Genomic DNA, 19,939 nt, shown 5'->3' with positions numbered 1-19,939 from the left:
TCACTTCTGATTATCTAACATGTCAAACAGGGCCTGCAGCAGTCGGTCATCTCTGTGCCTGTACGGCTTGGTGCTGTAGAAGCCATCGCTGTAGTCACTGTAGACACTGTCCTCCGGGCCGCGGTACTTGTTGATCATGTCCAGAGCCTGGTACAGCTTCTGTGGGGGGAGTCTTGTAGCAGGAGGGGAGAGACCCCTGCCTGGCTGCTGCTTCCTCCAGTCAGAGAAGTCCCTGGTTATCGACTGTGGCTGCTGCAGGGCTGTGGTCTGCCTGTTAAAGGCCGTCTGCAGGAGACGCAGCAGGGCCAGGGTGGGGGAGTACGGGGAATTTGCAGGAATTTGTGATTTCTTCTCTGCGTTGGAAGGGGGGGAGGCTTTTGCAGTATCAGACTTTGGAGGTGAATGGGCCTGGGTGGGCTCCTGTATCACCACACAGACAGAGAGGAAATGTGAGACAAAAATAATCCAACAGTGTGCATCTACTATTAAGATAGATGACATAACTGTCTACCATTTTATTTGGTTCCTAGAGAAAAGATACATCGTATAGCATTATAGTTTCATGATAGAGTATGTGAAATTAAACTTTCCATTGTCTTTTTGCACAGCTCTAAAATTGTGGGTGTAAAAACTGCCATCATTTCTAAACTGTTTACCCAGCGTAGATGTAAGCTAACTTACTGAATTTTAACACTTTTATTTGCACTTTAACCTCATAGACATTGTTTCACTTCAAATGCAGTGTGTTGGACCAAAGGAATAGACTATATTTTGCACACAAATACATTACACTGTGTATGTAATATATTTCCAACAACCTTTATAAGTACTGCGACATCTCTGTGACACAATTTGCATATGTAGGAGGGACATCAGGTTGCCATTGCCTGATCTTATATTACAGACTAGACCCAAACAAGGTTCATGCAAAGTTTGGTCAAAAGTCTTGTTTTCAGCAGCTGGCAGGCCGATGTGGAATTTATTTAGCGCTGAGTATCAGAGAATGCAGTACTTTTACACACATTTGCAGTCACTGAACTGAGATACACTGATTATATTGGCCAGCATTAGTATTACATGTCTGGTTGGACGTTTCTTGTACTGATGAATTGTTTGTGTTAATGATGTTCAGATTACTGATGTATGCCCTCTAGTGTCTTTCTGTTTTTTTCTTAATACTAATGTTTTACTGAGTCTGTTTTGTAGTGTAATATTTTAATTCACCACTACTAACTGTTATCTATTACTTTTTTATGCTTTTTGTGTGTTTTTATTTACCTATGTTCTTTAAATAAATAGAATAATTATCATTGTTATTGTCACTGGTGGCCTCCACCCAGGAACTACAGATGGAAATGGGTTTTTAGCTATATTTGGTACAATACATGTATTGTGCATTATTCCTGTTAAATAAACAAAACAAAACACAAACAAAAAAAACCCTTAAAGGACTTTCTTTATTAATTATGTCTGTAGCATTTTATTTGAGATTTCAGTCATATGTGCCATTGGGAGTTACATTGTGGCATCATCACACTTCACACATTCAAGTATTTGGTGATTGGGACAATGTTACTTTTGAGTCACGCTTGAGTTAGCTTTAATTTGTGTAATCAAGTGTAAGTTCAGCATCACTGATTTCAGCCTCCAATGTTATAGGTTTAAATCTATAAGAGGCACAAATGTTAACATCACGTGACGTGTATCTCCCCTAACATCCAAACCAGGTGTCTATGTGAGCATTTATCTGTAGTTTTTAACACAGTTGCACTTATACTCACCTCCATCATGTCATCCATATGCTCCACACCACGGCGATCATTCTGCACAGCGTTATAGGGTATGTACACTCGAGGTTTCTTCATGTGATCTGGCTTCTCTGATGTTCCATGGAGAATCAACTTCCAGTTCAAAATCCGACCCTCATTCTCCATACGACCCGACTGTGAGAGGGAATAATGATGGTTTATTTTCAGGAGCTGAGAGGGACTCAAACCACCCAACATACTGGTGGATAATCACTTGCAAGAGGAGTTCTACATCACATATTAAATGTTTATACATATAAGCCTTTTTTTGTTTTCATAAAAGCATTCCTAACTGCTTTTTGTGTTTAACAGGGGCAATTGTTTCTATAACTGTATTAACAGAAAATAGTTGAACAAACAAGGATATTTTTTTCCTCCAAATATGTGTGTAACTCACAGTGTCAGTGATCTTCAGAGTCCATGTACCAGCAGGGTCTTCTCCCCATGTATGGACAGACATGAAGTCCCAGTTTCTGAAGCCATTAGAGGATGTGTCCCTCTCTCTCTCAGCCAGCAGCACTGTACTGGTGCCTGAGGAAATCATTCAAAGATTATTTGAGAGCCTTTTCATTTTTTCTCACACGTGCATGTTGGGCATGTGTATGTGCACGTCTCTCACCTGCTGGGGAGGTGAGTGTGATGTGTAGGTCCCCTCTCCTGGTGTATTCAATGCTGGCCTCCACCTGCACATGCTCCAATGAGCTGACAGCATTCTCCTGCCCCGCACAGGCTTTGGTTGGAATCTCTATAGTGATCTCCCCTGCCGCCTTCAGCTCCCTATGGGATGCATTAAAATAGCAGTGGATGAGACACACAAACAGCTCTCCATGACGACAGAAGTCCATTGTACGTGTATTTCGTTCCCTGATAAGTTCTCTGCACTGTTGTTACTCCCATTTGCGTAACAACAGCAGGATGGAAAACGACAAAACACTGATTCACACAGACATTACATGTTATTCTATAATAATTGTGAAATATCCAACAATGTCACCTTCATGATAAAAACAATGGAACAATGTTAGAAAAAATGAACGCACTATGAACCAAATGAGCCTGATTGGGGTCAGTGAAGTCATCATTCAATGACAATCCAAACTTTATGAATGACTTTGGTCATTCATTTACAAAAATAATTAATCCTTAACTCTCCCAGACATGAATGAAAGGATTTCTGTGTTCAAGCTGCCATAAAGCTGGAGGGAATAGAAGACAACTAAGCATTGACAGAAATGTGGAGCCAAATCCTCTGGATTAAACAGGGATGTAGCAAGGTAATGGGGGAACTGGGTGTCAGTGCTATTGAGTCTCATAATTGAAAGCAAATTGCAAAAAAGACACGTAAAGAAGCACAGAGCTGTCCACTACAGCTGACATAAGTGGAGCAATGCAAAAATCAAGAGGTTATTTCAAGGTTGCAGCATTGCAGCTAGCATTTGACCTCGATTTCCTTGTCATTAATCCAAAAAGCATTGCAAACAGAACATTTGGTGAAACAACAGAAGGGGAAATGCTTCCTCTGTGAATGACAGCTTTGCATTTGGATGTTTAATCTCATTGTTTAGCAATTAGCATTTAATAACAAGTGCGCATGGCTGATGACTGACCTCAAAATTTAATGATCACAGCTGTACCTTTTTTTTTTTTTTTAAACCTTTCTCATACATTATCATGTCACAGAAAACTCTCTCAGGCTTAAATCTTATTGTCATGATTCCACTCAAAAAGCAACAGATGCGTCTTTAATAACATAGATGGTTTTGTTTGTTTGCTTTGTTGGACCCAAAATGTCAGGACAAAAATAACTCTCTTTCCCTTTGTCTCTCTTTTGCATTAGATACTTTATCATTCTTACAAAGTCAGGTAAAAGAGAGAAACTTCATATACCTGGGCTGGAACGAGTCATCCCTGACAATACATTGCTTCTTTTCTGGTACATGTTTCCAGGTGGCTGGGTCAGCAAGGTCCACCAGGGCTTTGGCATTGAGAAGGCCAAAGCCGAAGCGGCTGTTGACCATCAGCCCTGCTCCGTTCCTCTTCCAGCCTGGGTTATTGGCCAAAGGATCAAACTCTGATGTCCAGACCACAATGTGCTGCAGGTCTCTCCAGGTAAGATCTGGACTGAGGGAGGGAAGATGGACAGGGCGGCCAGTGAGTATGATATACATTTTGAGCATTAAAAGAATCATTAAATTAAATCCATTGTTAATTTATTAAAAAAAAAAAAACATCAGGTATACAGGTTGTGTGAGCCTTTCATGTGCAGTATTGCATACTTTTGTTCCAGTGCCAGGGCAAATATTCCAGCAGCCAGTGGGGCAGAGGCCGACGTTCCAGTGTGAGTCTGAGTGCACTCATTGTGTAGATCAGCACTTGTCTGAAAGCGAACAGGCAAGAAAAGAAATTCACAGCTTAGAATAACCTTGAATAACATGACATGTCCTTTGAATAACACTCTCATAAAGTTACTTGACATAATGTAATGTAACATAATGTGACACGACATAAAATACAGTATAACATAACCTAAAATAAAATAATCATAGTAACTTACGATTCTCTGGTCGGTGTAATCTCCACTGCTGTACGCTGTAGCAAGAGTGGAGGAGCACTTCTCAGCGTACCATGGGGACAGGCCCTGCTGGGAGGCACTACTGATTGAGATGGTGTAGATGCTGTCTGTGTAGCCATCACAGTCACAGTTGTCGCCCTGGCGGCCACCATTACCTGATGCCCAAACAAAGATAGAACCTTTCCCACCACGGCCCTGCAGAAGGCATGATGGAGAGAGCTAAAGCAAGCATTGCCACACATGTCGCTGTATCAAATTCTGACTTATTGCTTTCACTAAAAACATATTTTATGCAATGTATACAATACATACTAATGGTGTCATAATACTACATGGAAATGTAAAAGATTTTTTGGCATTTGATGTAATAACACACATAGTTTCAGTATTATATGTTTTGATTGAAATTTAGAGTGAAATAAACCAATGCAAAATCTTTGCTAACAACTGCGACCAATGGCACTTGATCATTAGAAGCATCATTCCTGGCAGCTAATGACATTGTCCATATTGATCCTGTTCTATCTGATTTATCACTGCTGCAGATAACAGCTCCCTTTAGGAACTTCAGTCTGAGATCACTCCTGTCTCATAATTTACCTTCTGGATACCGTACTCGAAGGCCTTCTGAGCCAGCCGACCTGGACCTTCCACTGTCTTGCCATCGTCGTTGGGTCCCCAGCTGGCACTGTAGATGTCCACGTGGTCTGGATTGAACCCAATGGAGCTTGCCTCAATGGCATCAGTCACAATCCCATCCAACATACGAATTCCTAGAAGAGAGACGGGAATATTATTACCAGAGTGATCATTTATCTATTAAGTGGTTAATCATTATATTGTATGGTATTAGGAATTTATGGTCCCTACTTAGGGAGGAAGTAAAAACGATGAAATATGGTAATTTACTGCCTCATTACAGTAAATAAAGAGAAAAATAATGAGTTAAAGTCCTTAATGTGAAGCTTATGAATATAATTAATTGTTTTAGGGAAATAATATATTTAACGTTTCTATTTTAAGGGTCAGGAGCTGCTGGAGCACTAAGAACCAGCTCCGGCCCTTCAGATGTTGCAGTCCCAATATAAAAAACATTTTTTTCAGGTGGATTGGAGGTCAGTAATTTTAGAGAGTGACATTATGCAACCATCTGGTGTGAAAAAAATTAGGACTCCATCAGGAAATCTTTTTTCCCTACTGGCTATAAATAAAGGCAAAGTGACACCCATGGTGATGAGTTCTTTTTTTGCATCCTGCTCTTTTGTATCCTGTTTAACAAGCATGGTCGCACAAGCGCCCACTAAACAAAGCTTTCAGTAAACATGCCTCCATTGTTTGTCATTTCAGATACATAAACTGATGTAATTCACAATCATGTAAATCCTGCAACAGCACCAGTGACAGCAACAACAAGCAGACCTGCAACAATTTCACTCTCAGTCAAAAGTCTCAAGCATGTCTACATATGTGAGAAAAAATGAAGCCCCTACCTCCAACTTTTGAGTTGTATGCCACTCCAACACCACATTTATTGTTGTCTGCCTGCATTGCTATCTCCCCAGCACACCTGGTCCCGTGCCTACAAACAAATAATGCATTAACATTTATTATGTTATATACACTCAACTGGAAACATTCACAATGTCAATTTTTCAAATGAGAGCTGTATTGTTTGGTGGAATTTAGTTCTGTACAAAAGAAATTACGTCACATGAGGCTTTTTGCAGGAATTTCACTGCATTGTTTTCCCTGGTGGTTATTTTGAACTACATATTATTTCACAGATTGCAAAAACCCATTACAGATGGCCGCTATTTGTTTGGGTTACATAATTTCTCTCATGAAATCTCATGTTTAGAGCAGAAGGTATTGATTGTGATGGCAGGGTCCTCTGCGTCATCTGAAAATGGAGGTTGAATTGTTGAGTATTATGTTAACAAAAGAGCGCAGCAATTGTGCTTGGGTGTGAGTAACAGCTGTAACAGCCAACAGTTTTTCACTCCACTGGCAGAATTTGCTCTGAACATGTTTCAGCAATTCATGTCCATTATGGATCTCATTGAAGGCTGCATTAAGCCGTAGCAACAAAATCCTTTTAAGTGCATTCTCATGAGAGAGCCACAGCAAAGAATCCATATATTTATAATGTCTTGGCAGATTTGTTCAAATTTTCATTCAAACTGAAGATTGGATATGTGTTTACCTACACTTATCCACAGCCATACATACATATATTAAAAAAAAGAAGAAGATTTATTTATTTTAATTTGAAAATACTTGGTATAAAGGCCGACAAGAAACAGGAAGAGAGAGCGAGAGAGGGAATGGCCTGCAGCAAAGGTCCCTTGCCGGAATCGACCCAGGGACGCTGCCATTATGTGGCATGTGCGGTAACCACTCTACTACCAAGGCGCTCCATCCACAGTCATACTTACTTGTTTTCATTGGTGGAGTCGTATCTGGGGAAAGGGTCCGGGTCGTTGTCATTGAAATCAAAGCTGGCTGCTGCGTCCTTTAAAAACAACAGACAGAAAATGATCAGGCATCTCTTTTCAAAAGCTGGGATGACGTTAGTGTGCATCAGTCTCATCAGATTTTTTTTCAGGGGCCAATCTGCTGTCCTGGAGACATGATTGGTGATGGCAGACTTGACTGGGTAGTGAAACTAAAAATATATGAAGACAGTCACCCTGAGGATGATGGTGAGCTGTTAAAACATTCGGATTGCTGGAAACAATCATGTTTTCCCGAGGGTTGTGTCATGGATGGTGGTATGTCATGAATTTTATGTTCTCTTTCATACTTTGTCAGTCATGTCTGTTTCCCATCATTATGCTGCACTAGCAAATATAATTAAACATTTTAAGTATGGGCCTATTCTTATATAGAAAAAGAACATTTCAATGATTAGTCAATTTGAAGCTTCCTCTCAGTTTACAGTTCACAGTAACAAATTTAATATCTTCTTGAAATCAGATGCCTGTGACTCATTTTAGAATTAGTGGTATTAAGTGATGCAAATGCATGCTGCTCATATGCCTTGATTGTTAAGGATGAACGTCTCGGCTGATTGAGCTTCTTTGATTAATTAGCGTTAACTCAATTTAAGTGGGAGTTGTTTCCATCAGCTCTGTTGTCATACATTATCTCCTTCTCTCCCTCCCTCAGTCCCTCTCTCTCCTTTTCGTTCTTTGCACTGGCTTCTGAGAGCAACAGCACTGTACGACACCAAACCACAGATGGGGCTTTTTAAGGCTTTTAGAGTTACAAGAGAAACTATGCCAGAATGAAAGCTTCCATACAGTCACGCTTGCTTTCATCAGCACATCATTATCTGCATCCCCTTGCAATCTGTCAAAAACATTATTGGAGAAATTTGAAATATTTTCAAAATCTGCATCCCTAAACACGAGGATTATAGTTATTCATAGCTAAACTGCCATCACAGCAAAATATCTGCTGCTTTTCATGTAGAAATTAAAAAGCAGAAAGCTCCTCCTTGGAGGCAGACATTATCATAAAGAAGATGTATTACTGTCTTTATGAACTGCCTTGTGAGGTGTCACCAGCGACGTTGCCATGGCAACGGCAGGCCCAGACGACGGGGCTGTCTCCATGGAAACGGTGTCTTACGTAGTTCGAGTAGATGTCTGTGTGGTTCCACTCCAGTCCGTCATCCAGCACGGTGATGACCACTCCTTTTCCTGTGATGCCTTTCTGCCACACGGGGATCACGTGCAGGTCTAGCTTTGGCAGGGAGGAAGAGGTCCGTGTGTCTTGCTGGAAGACAGAGATGAAAAAAGATGAAATTACACATCTGTAAAAAAACAAATTATGATCTTAGCACTTCATCCAAACAGGCTCTTTAAGTATTATCATATATGGTAAAAAGGTCAGCCAAACTAGAGTCCTCTAGCTTGCTCAGCCTGCCAGTTCCTCCACTGACCTTTACAGAAATTAATTACTGGATTGTTGGCTTCTCTTTTGTCAGGGCTCAAGTCCACTCTTATGGCCCCTTGTAGGTAGACTGTGGCCAGAAGGTAATCATGATTCAGACTTTTGAAATGCCCAATACAGCAATTCCCCTAATTAATTTAACCCACAAGATGCCCTGCAGTGCCTAGTAGAGATGCACTGTGTTTCAAACCCACCGTTCTCCTGTCTTGACTCACATTCAATCCCCCTGTTGGATTATTCAGAAATTCATCTCTGAGGCTATCTAACATTACATGCAAGGAGTGAGAGGGGCGCCAAGCTGGTTTTAAATGGAAAATCAGCAGGGAGAGATGGAGAGCGAACAGGGCTGATGCCTGCCTGCCTGCCTGGGGAAGAGTATGATTCAGAGCTGGAAACAGCTAAGACTAAAAAAAGAACTCTCTTTGCTCTCTGCACATTATGCACAGACACTGCAGAACACCACCCCAAGACGTGACTCATCCCTGTGATGTATCACCTTTCTTTCTCTCCTTGGCTCCCACTTTTATTCTCTTTTTTACCCCTATCCTTATGAGAAAGGGGTCTCTTTATCATACATCTCTTTCTCTTTGGAAATCAGTTCAAACACAAGACATCAGACACAAATCTCAATGTAAATGCGCAGCACATGTCACACTTTCAGACATAGTGTTTCAGTAGCAATTTGCTAGTGAGTATTTTACTCCCAGCCAGCTCATATCTACAGTTTGCTTGTTTTATGGTAACACCAAATGACTCACTTATTGATGCTGGTATAACAGTTGAGGGGGCCCTTGGTGGTCATCCATGCATAGATTTTAATGGTACACAGCAAACACACTCAGTTGCTTACGCAAGTCTCTCTGCGCCAATCACATACGAAACGAGTGAGTGGACATGCGCCAGAGGACAAACATATCCCTCGAAGCACAATTAACACAGACTGACACTTGCACAACCATGGACACACACACACACACACACACACACACACACACACACACACACACACACACACACACACACACACACACACACACACACACACACACACACACACACACACACACACACACACACACACACACACACACACAGTCTGCCTCTCTCTCACACACACAGCCATACAGGCAGGAAGAATTTCAAGCTAAAAGTATGAGTCACTCCCTGATTAAATTACCAGGCAGTCACCCACTCGTGATAGATGAAGACACACATCCTGTTCTCAGGCCCATGCAGCTCCCCCCTCTGCCATTACATTGCCCAGCCACTGGCCTCTGCCCCCGTCACACAGCTCAGCCCCCAACAATGCCAGTGATCATCAGGTTTGCCAACGTCACCATCTTCTAACCTGTGGCACCTCTTTGCACTGCCTCAGTCACCTATAATCTTTTTTTCCCTTTCAATTCCTCCCTTTACACACACATACCATTACCCCCCCTTCCTGTTAATGAGATATAATATGTGTCTTTATTTGCAAACATTGGTATATTGTCTTATCTATGTAGCTTTCTCCTCTTTGAATGAATAAGGTGAGTGAATCACAATGCTTTAGATGACCTACAACGTGGCCTTTGCAGTGGCACAGACATGGACTCATGTGGAAATAGACTAAGTGGCACTTTAAGGCCAATTCCATTAGTGTCATCATCCCTCATCGGCAAAAATGATTCATCTCAATTTGTTTTCTTATGCTCCACAAGCGTGTGACTCATGTTCAGTTAGTGCAGGTGCGGAGAAGAAGCTGAGAGAATGTAATATGTATCTAACTCTCTTTCCCAAATGCACACACACACACACACACACACACACACACACACACACACACACACACACACACACACACACACACACACACACACACACACACACACACACACACACACACACACACACACACACACACCACGATGCGAAACACATTTACGTACACTTGTTTATCGTCCAGTAAAGTGCAGCCACACTAGTGTTGGTAACTTAGCTAAGGTTGATTCAGTGGCTTTGTTTTGCAGAACGGGATCAATTTAGTAGACAATCAGGCGCTGACGTGATTTTACCTGTTACTTCTGGTCATGTGGAATAATGCTGTGATCTCTTTCTTTCTCTCTCTAATGAAAGCTTTATGAATTGTTTGTTCTTGAGTTTTAACTTGTTTGATTTAATAATATATTTAGATGAATAGTCATTGCTCCATGTCGGCAGAAATGTATAACATATTATAAAAAGATGGTCAGAATTATGAGCTACTGGTGGTTTGATGTCTTTATTGGGTTAATCGGCTTTGATAAAAAATATGAGCAGCCTTAGGAAATAGACATGTTTTTCCCTCAAATGCATTCATCTACTTTGTATACGCTGCGGTCAATGGGAACAGTTCCTTTCTAAGCTCAGGGATCAAATCAGTAAAGATGTCATTGAAAGTGGCAATGTCAGGGTCAGCTGACGGTCAGCGTAAAGTGAAAGTGTTAGTAATGGATCTGGACAAGCATGCACAGCTGTGACAATCTACTGTTCTCTGCTGCTACTTGGCCTCAATGGGCTAAAACATCCCATTCAGGGTAAATTGGGACTTAATGCTCTACTCTACTCCATCCTGCTGGATTATAGTCTCTCCACTCCTCTCATCTCCACACAGACTGTATTACCAATTAAGCAAATGGCTCTTTTGGCTAAAACTGCTTAATAGCATGCTATTGTTTCTTGTTTTTGTGTGTGTGTGTGTGTGTGTGTGTGTGTGTTGTGTGTGTGTGTGTGTGTGTGTATGTGTGTGTGTGTGTGTGTGTTTATGCTAGAAGCATGAGGGCCCAGAGAGGACAGAGCAGTGAGCAGTGTGGAGCTGTCCAGCACTCACAGGGCATCTGCACATCTCAAAGGAGAACAGATTGGCTGCATGCAAACAGAAGGCCAAAAGTAGGCAACATATGACCAGTAAAGTGAGTATCAACCTAGATCTGTGGTTTATACAGCACTGGAAAGGACATAAATAGTTTCTGAAATGTGTAAAGGGATCCTGAAAACCAGGGACTTGTTGAATTTCTCATGTATTTTTTTTAGCAGGCTTAATTCAGTATTATGTGATGTGTGTTTGTTATATGATCCTGAAGCTTTCCAGGAGACTCACCAGGTACCACTGCTGGTTCCACATGGGGTCATCAAACAGCTTGTCCGCTGGGCAGTCCCTGCACTCTCCGAGGGACGCTCGCTTATTGCGACGTTTCTCGTACTGTTGCTCTGCCCACAGTACCTACACACAGACAGGTATTCACTTTAATAACTTGAGGTGAGATGAGACGACCTTACTTGCACAGATAACAGTCAAAAGATGCCACTCACCCGATCGTCCTCTGACAGTTGTCTGGTGATGTGTTGGGCACTTCGTTTCATTCTGCTAGGGTGTCTGCGATGCTTGAACAAGAAGTGGTCTTCCAGGGCCCCAATCTGCAGAGGGGAAGACACAAGAGAGGCTGAGTGTTTGATAGGAAATGACATGATACCAGCCATCTGGTAGCCGGGGTCTGCCGTGCAGGTCTACAAACATCATTATTTCTCACAAAGGCCTCAGGGAATCACACAACAGTTTGCTCATTCATAGAGTGAATTATTTGTGACATCACGAAAGCGTTACATCTGAAACTACATCTCTACTTCACCAGTAACCACACTTGTTTCCAGATGGCAAAACATATCTTATCTATGATACAGTGTATGGTTTAAAAAAATATATATGGATGGTGATCTACTTTGCATAGATTACATTACATTACATTACAAGATATCTACCACACTAGGAGATTTACACTATTTGCAAGTTTTATTCTTTTTGAAAACAAACAAAGCAGAATGTACAGAACCTACAGGTGCGTATGTTTCACTCTCTATGTTTACATCACTCTTTGAGGATATGAAGTAACTACATTAATGCCACAGATTGATGCTGAGCAGTGAGATGTCTTGAGTAAAGCGACAATGTGCCGATTCCACAATTGAGCCATGCGTACTATAATGTTTTTGGTGAGGATGAATGCACTTATTGTCATTTGCTTTGGACAAAATTGTCTTCTAAATGAACAATACACAATGTAAAAACAAGCTTGCCCAGTTCTGACTCAATGGATGCAGAGTGCCTCAGTGTCCGTGACACCTGAGAGCTCTGTTAATCATTGACAGCTGCTGTTAAGAGCTACAGGTTTCATAGAAATGAATGAGATTGACTTAAAACTGTCAGTGAACCTCATGTGTTTGCACAGGAGAGAACCGCATGAGTCAGGCTATAATAGTTGAAAGGATGGGGAAATGTAAACCTGAGTCTCTCGTGTGGTTTATCAGAAATGTGTAAACAGTGAGTCATAGATTGATTAAATCCTCCTGCTTTAATTTAGCAGGGTGCTGGATGCATTGTGTGCTTTTGGGCCATCATAAAAGCAATGAGTTTCCAGTGCTAATGGCCTTATCAAACAAAGCAGAATAATTGATACAGCTACTATCTGGTCTCCTGTTACAAAACTGTCCAAAGCTTACAGGCTGCTTCATGATTTTTTTTGTGTCTATTTTTTCTGTTTGGGTGGATGTTCAATGAGATGTTTGATATCAAAATGAAACTGTCCTGGCTGATTTTCCAGGTTTGCTTTTATGCCAACATATACCTCATGTTAGAATCATTTCAAGCTCTTTTTAAACTGTAAACTGGTGCTTTTGCCTTTGGGAACCGCTCGCAGAGTGTTGGTACCTACCTGTCGGACAAAGTCGTAGTCCAGTTCCCTGGCGATCGCCTCCGCAGCGGACAGTCCGCCTGGGATCTCTACTGCCCACTCGTTCAGGTACTGTCTGTCCCCGTATCCCACCGAGTGAGGAACTGCGGAGCAGAGGACGGCAAAAACACAACACAACACCGCTGGACGACATCTCACTTCCATCTCAGAGCGAATTCAACCAGAATAAAAAAGAATAGCCTGTACACAGCCTCAAATTGCTCCCAAGAAAACAGCCAAAACGTCTTAGGTGGTGACAATAAAAAGATCCCCTTCTGTTTCTGTCGTATTCCTCAAGAAACAGCTGGCTGAGATGGAGGGAACGTGGGAAAGGAAATACTGCTGATGGGGAGGGCTGGTTTGTGCGCTCTATTTCTGTATGTGTATGTGTGTGTGTGTGTGTGTGGTCGCGATGGGGGGTGTTCACACGTCAAACTACGGATGCTCTGACGTCAGTTTGTCGTCTACCTTCGGTAATATCAAGTCCCTTTGGGAGAAAGTCGAGCGGGAGGGGGGGGGGGGGGGGGGGGGGGGGGGGGGGGGGGGAGACCGATCCGACTAAAACTATCTCATAGTTTGTCTCTGGAGGAGGAAAGGGGGCATAGGCAAGAAATACTACCAAAAAGATAACATCTGATTTGATCCTTGATACGTGTGTTTGCTTGTAGATGTGTATCATTATGAGGCGGATTGTGGTACAGCATCTTTCTACTGCATATCTTTTGCATCCCCCAACCACTGTGTGCGTAATCTGCATGAGACAAACCGACACGGTGGCAATACATGTATCACCAACTCCTCACTGCTCTGTGACTGTTTTGTGCTGGAAATACGGAAGAAGCCAATCGATATGCTTCAAGAAATCTGACTCAATTGATTACAATCGACAATACTGTAGGTCTGAGAGGGAGAGAGAGAGAGAGAGAGAGAGAGAGAGAGAGAGAGAGAGAGGAGAGAGAGAGAGAGAGAGAGAGAGAGAGAGAGAGAGAGAGAGAGAGAGAGAGAGAGATATGTTTCAGCACCGCAGACAGCTCCTCGTCCACATCGCAGCTTTTCATCAGGACGAGCTGAAACTGAAACACAACCATGTGGAGGAAGATGGATCAGGAGACAATTATAACATCACATTCAGTATAAAAAACAGCAGATGTCCATTATTTGTTCTAATGCAACTCACTGAATTATCTTACAATTGATTAATGAGAGACAAGAAGTGGTGGGAGTGGTATTCAGAGAACTGGCTTATACAACAGAGAAATGCATTATTAATGTTACTGAAGTAAAAGAACTGAAGTGTTATCAGCTACATGCACTTATCTTATTTGATTGTTATAACTGATACATGCTGTTCAGGTCAAATTGAGCCGATTTTTGCATTTGAAAGCACTAAAACACCATTAATACCTTGCTTATAGCCTGAAATTGTGACTTCATATTCCAGGTCACTTTCACTTTTCTACCGGAAAGGGGAACAGAAATGGACATATTTCAACCTGTCAGCCTGCTGATTGTGAACAAATTCATCTTACAGAACAATAACATTCCAGGGGAATTGAATAGACTTTATTGCCATTTGCACAGGTACAAATTACATATTGGAGTTCCTGTGTGGTTCACAGACGTGTTAAAAAAACAAAACAAACAAATTCACAATGAATTATGTGAAAAATCTAATAAGAGTAGCACATTTCTGAAAGAGATTACATTTTCACCAGTTATTTATCGCACTAGAAGGATTATTCTACTATTCTACTAAAACATTTTTGAAGCATTCTTCTCATTCAATCATTATGGCTGTTGTGTTTTCCTAATTTAGGTAACATGAGACGATAATGTAGTGAATGTTTTTCTACATAAACAAATAGTGAATAATTGAAGGCTTTATTAAGGATTTATCAACCATTTTTAATGACTGATAAGGTATTCATAAAGACTATTTACGAGGAGAAACTTTTAAGGGTCAGAGTATGAACAGCATGTAAGGATAAATGTTGTTGCTGGTTGTACTAAATTGAACCACTTTGGTTTGTTTAAATAATAATACAGAATTTTTTAAAAATGAACTTGACATTTATTTTTAATGTGAATTATTAATATTTGTTGAAACTAGAGCAGCCAACTAAATGTATTGTGGTAAAATGTACAAAATTTCCCTCTGAAATGAAGTGGAGTAGAAGTGTGAAGTAGGATTCAGGAAATCAAAGAGCACCTGTTAATTTAATGTGTCCCTCTGCTACTGTGTCACTCTGTCTCACAGTGTTTGAAGTTCTAAGATGCTAATCAGTTGTTTAGTGGTGGAAACATTAGGTCAGTGAGCTCTGTTTACAGGTGTGCACAGTGATACAGAGATAAAGCTGTTCTAAGGGAGGATATTGTTTTCCCCTCTCTGACACAATGGAGGATGTGGAGATGCAGTTCATCTCAGACTAATGTATAATTAGGAGCAACACAGACACACAAAATATTACACAAAGGGACCATTTTATTTTAATTACAACTTACATATTTCAGGAAATTAGGTTTAGTTAAAAATAGCATGAGCTTGTTTGTCATTGTGAGTCAAACTTATCATAACCCATACTGGCTGATACCTTTGGTCATCTGGCTGTGTGCAAACAGGTCTGCACCAGATCAGCCCTATAATCCACCTTTACCTAGCAACAACTGTTTGCTTTAACAAAGGCAGTCACTCAGCCAAGAGACACGCACAGCTGAAGAGCCACGGGGAGAAAAAACAACAACATGCTGGACAGTTGTTTGCAGCAGATCATGGTTTCATTACAGAGCTCTGAATCTTTAGACTTGTCTTCATTGATTAGTTGCATCATCCTTATCTCTGAGCTGTGTGGGTGTACATTTCACTATAATGGCCTGAGATCACTCATGCAGCCTTCCTTATTCCACTGAGAGAACACACACACCAGTGCACAAAACCAACACAAATATCTGTTTCGTCAAATGAGGTCAGAGGTTTAACCGTGTGTCGTCAGCTAATTATTTGTTCAGCTTCAGAGGCAGACCGTGAAGGCTTTTAACTGAAGGATGACGCAGAAGAAGCCGCAGTGACTGAGGAGCCACCTCAACAGTCAGCAAATCAGGCAAAATCAATTAGGCGAGGCAAATAGATGTCAAAACTTCAACTGCACTTCCCGTTGATCTCAAAGTACATTTACGGTTCAGTAACAGTGTTTCAATTTGTCACGATTGTGTAGTTTCAGAGTTGTTTAATGATACAGATGTATGTTTACTAGATATAGTTTTTCCATGCTTTTTAAAATATTTAATTACCTCCAAGTACAGGAAAGACATAATATTAAAATGGTTTACAATGTGGTTTGTAGTCTAATATGATCACGAAGATCATCATTGTGAAGTAAAGACACGTAATATCCCAGTGAATGGGATCGATATACTCACTCACCAACATGTGAGTGTCTGTGAAATCTGCTGCCTGTGACACTCACAAGGACACAAGGTTGCCATGCCAACACCCTCCCTTTGTCGTCTTTATTGTCACTGTGGCCAACAGTGCGACTGAATGGAAAATCTTCACTCACACGTCTGAATAGTTGTCAATAAAAGAATATCCTAGTGTTAATGTCTGGTGTTGAAGTTTGTCTTTCATTACTCAGATTGATGCTTAACTGAAACATAACTTGCATCAGATTAAAACATTTTGACCGACACTGATCACACCCACACAACTGAGCTTTAGATGCTTGTCAACATCCCAAAGTCATTTTTGGCTGAAATTTATATATTATAAATGATGCATAAATCATAAAATGTTCAATTGAATGTGATACGTAAATCATTACAACATGCTGTTGTGTATTGTAATGTAAGCACTATATAGTTATAAGGCAGTATTAGACCAAACAGACACAAAAAAATACTATATTTGACTTTCTCATAGACAGCAGCAACATTTTCTTTATTTCAAAACCATTTAAAGGAACATTTAAGGGTAAAGTCAAGGTTTGAGTATGCTTATATACCCTTTAAATGCTATCTTTGGTATGTCTCCTGATAAAGGCATATTTACCCCTCCACCCCACCCCACTCAGGAGGTGTATTTAGTACCTCTTAAGACATGTGGAAGTCAGACTTCCTATTTGCAGTTAGTATCTGTACTGTCAGCATCATGGTTTGAAGTCTGTTCAATAAACATTTCATAACAAAAAAGAAAAGAAAAACAGATTAAAAATAAAATCTTGCTCTGACAGGTGTAATGTGATCTCTTCATTGATGGCCATTAAAAGAATAATTAAACAGAGTTGCATTTGATTAAATTGCTCCTGACTACAGTTTTCTGGTTTTAATTTGCAGTATATCCAATAAAAGTCACTGAATCCATCCTTATTTACTGCTCTGATAGTTTCAATTCTAGTGGTGGCTAAGTTGTCACAGTATATTTATGTGGTTGTGTCTGGAATCAGCCATTATACTGGAGAACCAACAGAAACTAATTCAGTTTACAGCACTGAATAGTTGGAGAATTACTCACCGTATTGACAATTCAATTCCTGCAAACATGAGTAATACTAGATAACAAATAAGCAACGGGAAATTCATTCATTCATGTAACTAAGGCTCAACCAACGTTGTACAAAGTTCATCTGTTATCAGAAGATGCTGTCAAAATGTCGTCCGTGTGTCATCCAGATTATCATCGCTCTGCAGGTGATGGACTTATGAAAGTGTTTGTTGACGTGGGGATGTGACCTGAAGTTCATGCTGTTATCAAGAAGTGTGAAGGTCAGGTGGACTATGTCTCCGAAAGGTCATCTGTATGATAGACACCGTCATCGCGAAGACACACAATCACTTCATCTGCATCACATTGTAAGTTTATGTAGCTGGCCTCTGTTTATTTCCTGTACTAAACTATACATATGAGTGACAAATTAAAGGAAAAACCAAGCTGAAGTGTCTTAGTAAGATGTTGGGCCACCACAAGAGCTTCAGTGCACCTTGGCATTGATTCTTAAAAATCTCTGATCTCTACTGAAGGGATGAACATCATTCTTCCCAAACATATTTCAGTCATTTGGTGTTTTGATGACGTTGGTGGAGAGCACTGTTTAACATGTTAGTTCAAAATCTCCTATTTGTGTTTAAAGTCCCCATGAAATGATGTCACATGACTTCTAATTCCTGTAAAACAGAATATATTATATGGTGATAAGACATGTCACGACCGATTTTGAATACTTGAACCCACAATGCAGACACAACACAGAAAAAAAGTCAGAGAGAGTATGAAGTGGTTTATTTAGAAAGTCTAAGTGCAAAGAAATAGTCCAGGCTAGAGTTTAACAGAATGAAGCTGGGTAGTGGATAAGAAACGGTTCCAGGGTCCGGGGGGTGGGCTGTATCAAACACAGGCAGGCAGGAGCTGGGCAGGGTGGATTTCTTGATCCAACGAGGTGACAGAAAAACTGGAAATCTACACAGGAAATACAAGAGGAGTCAACTAGAAAACTCAAAGGAGATACTAAGGAAAAAAGCCAAGGCACAATACTGCAAACGTCAGCAGATGATCTGGGGACAACTGCAGAGAAGGACCTTTAAACAGGGAGTTGATGAGACGAAGAAGTGCAGGTGACTTGACGAGTTGATGAACAGCAGGTGAATGGAGCAGGGAGGCTCCACCTCTGCCCAGCTCCAGAAAAACACAGGGAGAGAAGGACAAAACATAGACACACCCACAAGAGGGATAGGAAAACTGATATCTTATTAGTTTACATTTTATGCCCCACCCCAACCTCCTGCTTCAACAGGAAATACATAAAATCAAGGAAGTAAGAGTGTCATGGGGACTTTAATGATGACTTTCTTGTACATCTAAATACAGATGTCACTTTAGTCACTGTTCTTACTGAATCACCAGCCAGTCAAGCAGTATTTAAGCTCCTGCCATCTGTGCCCCAACAATCAACCCTCTTTCAAAGTCACTTAGATCTTTTCCTCTTTTCATCAGCAAAATCAGAATCAACTGGGCCTGCTCAACATTTTTACACATTTTTTATGCCACAGAGCATAATTGCATGTTAACTGCTTAATTGTCCCATGCAGTGCACCTGTGTGGAAGCATCTGTATTGTTTCTCCACTTTGTTTTCTTTATCACTGGACAGAGTGGCAGTGAATCCCCTGCTACAGCTCATGAAAAGAACAAATCTCTTTTTACCCACCAGAGGGCAGCATTGTGTCATATTAAACTGCCAGCTCAGCCAGAGGAAAAGGATAACATCACCGATGAGTCAACTATTCCTTGAATTGTGGGGCGCGTCCCATCAGTCATAGCCTACTAAGGATCTAGACTCAGTTTTTTCCTGGAGAAATGAAGTATTACATGTTAGTTTCAAGCAAATAGATAAAATAAGAATTCAGAATCTGCACTGAGTAATACATTTTATATGGAGCAAGTTCACAATTGTCTTAAATGTGCACTTCATTAACTTCAGTGCAGTCTGTCAACTGTTATTTGTACATCATATAGAAAGGAAGGACGTCTATATGTGATATGGAACAATGCATTATTACAACACACACACACACACACACACACACACACACACACACACACACACACACACACACACACACACACACGCACACACACACACACACACGCACACACACACACACACACACACACACACACACACACACACACACACACACACACACACACACACACACACTTTCCAAACATTTTGATGGTGCCAACTTCGATCATTCATCAGCAACGAAAGTTTTCTCCGCGGGAGGGGCGAGTTATTTTCCAACAAGGGGCAGAGCAGCCTGAATAGAATCAGGGTTTCTAAAAGAGGACTAAGTGCGCACAGGGACC

The 19,939-nt window shown here is 40.9% G+C and overlaps 1 protein-coding gene across 1 annotated transcript; it reads right to left on the bottom strand.

Annotated features, from left to right (window-relative positions):
* On the bottom strand, positions 1-13,247 carry pcsk1 (proprotein convertase subtilisin/kexin type 1). Its single transcript, XM_062415600.1, has 14 exons — positions 13,065-13,247; positions 11,668-11,772; positions 11,456-11,578; positions 8,014-8,160; positions 6,816-6,892; positions 5,871-5,959; positions 4,981-5,153; positions 4,363-4,575; positions 4,085-4,185; positions 3,696-3,929; positions 2,428-2,585; positions 2,206-2,339; positions 1,782-1,943; positions 1-420 (listed from the first exon to the last, which is right to left on the bottom strand). The coding sequence occupies exons 1-14, from the start codon at positions 13,245-13,247 to the stop codon at positions 1-3; spliced, it is 2,319 nt and encodes a 772-aa protein (XP_062271584.1).
* Between the last annotated feature and the right edge of the window lie 6,692 nt (positions 13,248-19,939).

The sequence above is a fragment of the Scomber scombrus genome, chromosome 3 (genome assembly GCF_963691925.1).
Source record: "Scomber scombrus chromosome 3, fScoSco1.1, whole genome shotgun sequence".
Lineage (NCBI taxonomy): Eukaryota > Metazoa > Chordata > Actinopteri > Scombriformes > Scombridae > Scomber > Scomber scombrus.
The sequence above is the reverse complement of the archived record's forward strand: the minus strand, read 5'-3'. Positions and strand labels throughout refer to the sequence as shown.